Source organism: Uloborus diversus, chromosome 2 (genome assembly GCF_026930045.1).
Source record: "Uloborus diversus isolate 005 chromosome 2, Udiv.v.3.1, whole genome shotgun sequence".
NCBI lineage: Eukaryota > Metazoa > Arthropoda > Arachnida > Araneae > Uloboridae > Uloborus > Uloborus diversus.
In genome coordinates this window covers 180,293,150-180,300,713 of record NC_072732.1, presented here as the reverse complement: position 1 = coordinate 180,300,713, position 7,564 = coordinate 180,293,150, and the positions used below count along the sequence as shown (strand labels likewise).

Sequence of the window (7,564 nt, the reverse complement as noted above, 5' to 3'; positions counted from 1 at the left end):
ATTCGTCTCTTGATAACTATTTTTTTTTATTCACCAACTTAAAATCGTCACATCATACCAGAAACTGATATAATGTGTAAAAGCAGGATGTCTCAGAGCCAATATATATTTCGGTGCGCATAAATGACAAAACAGGACCGACTTTTTAACCACTTTTTCTGAAATTTCCTCAGTTTTACTATGTAATTACAAATTATTGCTCCCGGTGTCCCAATACATTCATTACTATCCTAGACCAAACGTTTCGTGCAATGATTTGAAAATATTTTCATTACATTAGTTTTGTTTGGTAAGAAAGTTTTCGATTCAAAAGTTTTTGAAGTGAAAGTACTTAGTTACTAATTGACAAAATTTAAATCCAGCATGAGTAAAAGTAATTTGATTTGCTGTATACAATCGTATTGAACTAAATTTTGACCCATAAAATTATTCAATTTTTTTTCCTAAGTTGTGCTCATTAACAAAAAAGAATAAGTGCAAAATAAATTATATACATTTAGAATTTTTTAAGGTTACCAAAAAGTTAATCACCAAAAGGTTGATACGTGAGATAAATCCGACATGTTTCTTAATAATACTTAAGATAAAATCTTCTTCACATTGATAGCTGCTAACTTTATCTTTAAATATTTTCACCCTTAAAAAGTTCTTCATAAGCATTTCAATTTTTTTTGTGTGGGGGGAGGGGAGAGGTTACTCCATAACTTCCTTAATGCTTCATTTAATGTCATAAGTAAAAACGTTAGTTTTCACCCCTCCGCTTTTAGTGAAGAATAAACATTTCACATTTTGGCTGTTTTGACGAAAAAAAAAAAAAAACGAAAAATTGGGTATTTTAAAATCGATATCTCAACTAATTTGGCAGTATTTAGTAAATTATTTTCGAGAATATATATACTGTGTGACTGTTTATAACGGGTCAGTTAGCATATTTTACAACTTACATCGAAGAAAGGATCTCGTTAAATAATTTCCGATCGATAAAATCCATCTAAGTATTCATATGTAAGTTTATGAAATAATTGTACTACTGACAAAAAAGACCAACACCTACTGAGGTACGATTACACTAAAACATAGCAAATAAAAAAGTTAAAAAACAGACGGCTTTAGCTACCGCAAAATTTTCTTTCCCATAACGCTGGAAAGATTGCTTTTCCAAGTAGGTTCTTTCAAAAGTATAATGCGTCCTATTAACTTGGGACGTAAGCATAGATACCTCGTAAAATGAACTAGTTTTTAAAAACAAACATGTTGTGTCTTTTTTAGCATGAGACGACAATTTTACAATCACGTTGTAAATATATCAATTTAATTTGCTCCATCTTAAAACGAATCCCTGGAAATCTTAATGGCAGCTCTAGGGAAATATCTGCTTCTTCGAACTTCAGATAACGTGAGGAAAAATATCCTCTTTAGTTACGGGAACCCGAACATCCTTGACAGACAAAAGGCCTCGTTTCTCACAAGGATTGCGCCTTTTCTCGACAGCGGTTTTTGACACAGAAATATCGAATGGGTAGACATTCCATATGATTTTTTTTTCGGCACTGCTTTATCGTCACGTTGCGGTGAGAGTACAGCGCAACTATTAAGAAAACAGAAAATGTTCATAAAAAAGGAAGATTTGCATCTTTTTTTAATTCATGCAAAAGAGTATCTTTCTTTTTATATGGTATTTTTCTTACTCGAAATGTTTAAGTAACTCTTAATGAGGAAGGAATACTCCACTGTACATATTTACCTCAATAAAAGAAAAATGAAGCATGAAATAAAAAAAAAATCCAAGTACATATCAGTGCATAGGTTCTGTACATTATTATGGAATTCAAATATTTATTATTTTCTTTTAAAATTTCAGGATGCCTACGCGTTAGTTGTTTTTGGATTTTTAAATTTCTTAAAATGTTAGCGGTAAATAAGTTAATAAAATAAACAAATGAATTAATGAAATGATTATGAATAAATAATTTTATGAAAAAGCAAAATAAAACATTACAAAAGTTTATTGTATTTATTCAACAACGTGTTACATGAAAGACCTATGTTTTCCTAACCATAAGTCCTAAACGTGCACTTCCAGTGACTAAAACAATTAAAGTGTGAATCAGAGTTAAGATATTAAAACTTAGATGCGAAAGAAATAGCGGAACTACATATGAACTCAGTTAATACGAAATCACGGCCGTAACGAATACATTGTTAACTAAGTTTGGTTTACTATTTAATTACATTGAAAATTCTACGAATATTACGTTGATCGAAGTGAAAAGTTTCGGTTAAAACCTTTTCTTGGAAAAAAATCTCGTTTGAGAGCTTCGATTTGCTTTTTCAGCAATTTTGTGCGACTTTAGAAAGTTCTCCATGTATTTCTTAATCCTGTGAGTAATTTCTAACCATTTTTTAATTATCAAGTAGTGACAGCTATTCTTTTTTTTTTCGTAATGGAATTGAAAATTTTAAGTGAAAAGTGAAACTGATGTCAATGCAGGCATTATCCTCCATTTGTTCTTTATATCATAATCTTAAACACATACCCCAAGTTCGTGCTTGTTAGCTCCCTAGGAGGAGAAAAGTATTTATGACTGCATTGAGTTATTTAGGGTAGGTAAGGCCTGTGTTATTCTGCAGGATTTAAAGCTCATTACATCTGCTTTTCTTTCAATAGGCCAGTCTGCTTAGGGATGAAACAAAATCTTTTCATTTTCACCAAGTGTCTCCTAATTATCACCTTTCTTCGAATTGGTTCTTCAGTTATCGCTAAAAACATTTTACACAATAAAAATTACTGTCCCACTATTTCCAACCCTTCTATTTAATCTGTTCTAGCATATTGATAAAGCACGTTATTTAATGCTGTGATTAAGCTTAGCTTTTTCTGGTTCGTGCATAAAAAAAATTCTGTAGTATCTGTCCTGCCTGACAGTACGACGTTTCTGATAAACTGAATGTTGCTTTATTTAGTAGCCCATTATAAGCTAAAGATGGCGAGCGTAAAAAGAAAAAAACTACCACTTTTTGTGAAAAGATATACATTGTAAATGAGTGGTAAAGCAATTATGTTTTAAATTTACATATCGTCGCCTCAAAGCTACAGTAGGATATCTTAATGTTATTTCTTTGATTATATATTGGATGTATTAGTGTTGCTCTGAGGTGAAGACATGCATTTTTTAAATTTTTCCCACTTTACTTATTCACGGTTGTGACGAATAACTGTTAATACGAACAAATTCTTGAATTTTTGGCATTTCATATTAACCGAGTTCAACTGTATACGCAAAATTTTAGTTTCTGTACTGCTACCAAGTGCCTATACGTGCGCATTAAAATATTTAACAAAACAAAAAATATTTTTTTCCCAACCAGTATTCTCCGAGATATGAAACATGTTATCTAGTGACTTATACCACTTCGCACTCGCGATCTTTTACACATTTTTGGCGGCCCTACAGTCGCTACAGGAGTAGATCTCATGTACCTTGGCTGTAAATGCAAACATTAGACTGGTAAATTGAGCAACGCTGCTCATGAAACCATTCCTGTTACCTTCAACTGCTCCACAGTTTGTTGACAGTCATCCTTGCTTGAGAGGTCAGCCAAAATTTCTCCCATCAAGCAAATACGAGATATTATTGGATGGCAAGTCCAGTGCGTCCCACAACCAGCTATAACCGTTGTTAATTGGACTAATCATGTGCAATATGCGTGAAACTATACACCTCCAAATGTCAACCAGCATTTATACGACAGGAATGCAAGCGTGTTTCCAGGCTTACCAAGAGAATCAAGACAATTGCAGCATTTCTTATTCCGAATGGATTCTCACTGTTTTTCCTTGCGATGGAATGCTTTTATTTTCTACTAGCATACATCTATATTCTATACTAGTGGTACTCGCACGGCTTTGCCCGTAATAGAAAATTAAAAGGCCTTTTGTTTCGCCTGTATATTTACAAATAATGTATGGTGAATTTTCTCGCCAATTGGCTTGTACCAATGTTATGGTTCCACGTTATGACAATTTCGTATCTCGCCAATTGGCTTGTGCCCATGTTACGGTTCCACGTTATGATAATTTCGTAATTTACTCGTCCATCTTATGATAATTTTGTTCTTAAAATTGGAATAGAAAAAGAACTACATCGAATTTTTGAAGAATCTCTTCGAGGTGCACACCCCCATGCTACAAGTTATCTTTATGCCAAATTTCGTGAAAATTGGCCGAACGGTCTAGGCGCTATGCGCGTCACAGAGATCCTAACAGACAGAGAGAGATCCGGACAGATAGAAATCCTGACAGACAAAGAGAGATCCGGACAGCGAGACTTTCAGCTTTATTATTAGTAAAAATAATGGATTTATATAGGGTAAAAGTGGGAGAAACGCCATACGAGGATAGACGCCATACCTTCTATAATTCAGTGATCGAGAAATAAATAGATATATTTCTCAATGTTTTTAACTGCCCATAGACGCTCAATTCGCAACGTGTCAGTTTTTGTTCGACTGCGTTCGAGTGGGACGTGCGTATGATGAAAAGATTATTTCATCGCGTGAATTTTTGGACGAAAATTTTGAGTCGCTGCAGTTTCGATGGATGTTAAATGTGAAAAAATGACGCTGTAAGGTAAGATTTGGTTTTATTGTATTATTTTGTTTGTTATTTACTTATTTTTATTAGATTTTGCCATGCAGCTGAATACCTTCATACTTTATATCTACATGGCATCTCTCCCACACAATGAGGAGAGATGCCAACTGAAGTATAAACATTAAAGAGAGAATAGAATTATACTGTCTGTTCTCGAAAGCGAAGACTAGCACTCGGGAAAAAATCCATTTCAAAAAGGGGCGGCAGGTTGAAGATGTGTTCTTTCTGCACACCCTTGATATGTCTGTCTTTTTCGACGCTACTTTTAATAGGAAGAACTGCTGAACTGTTATTTTGCATTTTTTTACTTTCGGGTTTCCATCCCTATTTTGATAAAATCAGAGCGGACTTGACGCATGCGCAAATTCGTCGGAGCTTTCGACAAAAGAAAATAGACAGTGCACTCCAAGCTTTTTTTTTTTTTTATCTTTGCATTTTCTCTCCAGTGATATTTTCAACGCAGAGCGTCACTAGACACTGACTTAATCCACTGTAAAAAAAGTTCGACTGTTGGATATGCTAAAAATCGCTTCCGTTTACATTATGTAACTCTCAGTTGAATTTTTGCATTTATAATATCAAACGGATTTGTTGCAAAGGGAAGCTTCTAGAGTCTTCCATCTTTACTGTTTTTTTGGCTTCCCGTACTGTAATACGAAAGTGGTAACATTCTTAGCGGGGCAGTTGACGGAGTCGCACGCAGCTTCAGTTTGGTGAATGTGATTATAATTTAAGTGCTCTTTTAGCGTTACGCTGGAATATTTTTACTGGCGGTAGAATGCTGAGAAAATATGTAAGGGATCATACAGTAGCCTGAGGGCAGTGAACTGAGGAAAATTTAATTCTGACCATGGCAAAAGTAAAAAATGGTGAAATGTCGAAAAGCAAAGCTTCTAGACTTTATGGAATACTGATTCGCACCTTGATAGTAGGCGCCTCAAGACTGGTGATACTAAAAAGGCTGGATTAGGTTCTCAAGGTATTTATTAAACGTTTGTTGTTAATTTAAGGGGTCTAAGAACTGTTAAAAACTTAACGCGATGCAACTAATGCCCATTATTCAAAAGCTTGTAAGTATATTTTTATACAATTATGTTATAAATCGTATACCTTCCTTAAGTTATGAACCTCAATTTACATTTTTTAAAAACAATTTTTTTTCTGTCTTAAAATTTAAAAGAGGGAGAAAATATTTATTAAAAAAATTTAGTTGAGCTTTTAGTAAAGTTGTGGTTCAGGCTATAGAAATAGCCTAAATAAATATACAAAAAAAGTTATATGAATATATGAAAACCTTTTTGAGATATGCACACAAAACGAATAACAGACTTCTGAGAAAAAGAGGTCTAAGCAGATACTGTTAACATCAATCTCACTGGGAATACTTTACGTTTTTTTACGATAATTCGTAAAGTTTTTTGTTCATAATTAAATTAGGAAGAACATATATTATTTCCAGAAATATATTTTTTTTAAAGTTAAAGGTACTTAGATCCCTTAAGTACGAAATGTTTTTTATAGGTTATAGTATACAGTAACTAATTATATCAATTGTTCCAGCATCACTTGGGACAGAGAACGAAAAACGATTGGCTTCTTATGTCAAACGTCTAGCTAACGCTGGTTTTCCACTTGATAGATCGACTATTCGGTCTCTTGCCTATCAATTTGCTGAGAAGCTTGGAATTCAGCATACATTTTCGAAAGAAAAAGAGAAGGCTGGCCAGCATTGGCTCTTTCTAGAAAGAAACAAAGATGTCTCTGTTCGTCAAGCAGAAGGTCTACCTGTTGCAAGAGCCCAGGGAATGAACAGAGAAGTAGGTGCATTTTTTAAACTACTTGAAGAAGAAATGGTAAAGCATGATTTGACTAACAGACCTGAAAATATATTTAATGTTGATGAAACTGGGATCCAACTTATAAATAAACCTGGAAAAATATTAACAGCCAAAGGTGCTAAGGACGTTCACGTGATCACACCTCGAGAAAAAGGAGAAACGATTTCTCTGGTTGCATGTTGCAGTGCTGAAGGTCGTTTTCTACCTCCAGTTTTAATAATGAAAGGAGTCAATAAAAAGGCTGAATTTTCTGATGGCTTGCCAAATGGGTCCGTTGACTATATGAACAAAAAGTCATCTTACATTAATGCTGTATTATTTTTGCGTTGGTTTAAGGAACATTTTCTACCCAAAAAACCAAAGACAGGTAAAACAATTTTGATATTAGATGGTCATACCTCTCATTCCAATTCAATAGATTTGTTAGATATTGCCAATGAAAATGATGTGATAATTTTATGCTTACCAAGTCACACAACACAAGCCCTTTAACCTCTGGATCGTAGTTTTTTCAAACCTCTGAAAACGTTTTATTGTCAGGAAGCAAATGCATGGATGGTAAGAAACAAAAATAGAACTTTAACAAGACTACAGGTTAGGTCATTAATAAGGCAAGCATGGGGAAAAGCTGCAACGGTAGGAAATGCGACATCAGGTTTCAAAGCCTGTGGAATATTTCAACTTAATCCCAGTGCAATTCCAAATCATTTTTACGCCGTATCTGATTTAATTCAATTAGCTCCTCCAGCGATTCCTCTTGCAAGTGCAGTAGTGCAGTCAGATCTGTATCCACAAAAACCATCAACATCCAGATTAACATCGACTAATAAAGAAACACCAACAAAATTTCTTCAAGAGTCTCATCCCATTCCAAAACTACCCAGTTCGACTGTAAAACGAAAACAAGTTGCTTGTATTTTGACTTCTCCTGATAACATTAGTAAGAAAACGTCTAATGTCAATTTAATAGAAGGAGCAACTAAAAAACGCAAATTAACAGGTTCAGAATTGAAATCTTCATCTTCTGTCTCAGCATCTACCCCAATTACAGGTGACACAAATGAGTGCGTAG

General features: G+C 34.1%; 1 protein-coding gene across 1 annotated transcript; it reads left to right on the top strand.

The window, feature by feature from the left end:
- Positions 1-3,530: 3,530 nt before the first annotated feature.
- LOC129216686 (jerky protein homolog-like) lies at positions 3,531-6,984 on the top strand. Its single transcript, XM_054850902.1, has 2 exons — positions 3,531-3,642; positions 6,215-6,984. Exons 1-2 carry the CDS (start codon positions 3,531-3,533, stop codon positions 6,982-6,984), a joined length of 882 nt encoding a protein of 293 aa, XP_054706877.1.
- The last annotated feature ends 580 nt before the right edge of the window (positions 6,985-7,564 follow it).

Coding starts and splice junctions, on each gene's coding strand:
- LOC129216686 (XM_054850902.1), top strand. CDS start 3,531: ATGAAACCATTCCTGTTACCTTCAACTGCTCCACAGTTTGTTGACAGT. Junction 3,643..6,214: donor ATACGAGATATTATTGGATG/GCAAGTCCAGTG, acceptor CAATTGTTCCAG/CATCACTTGGGACAGAGAAC.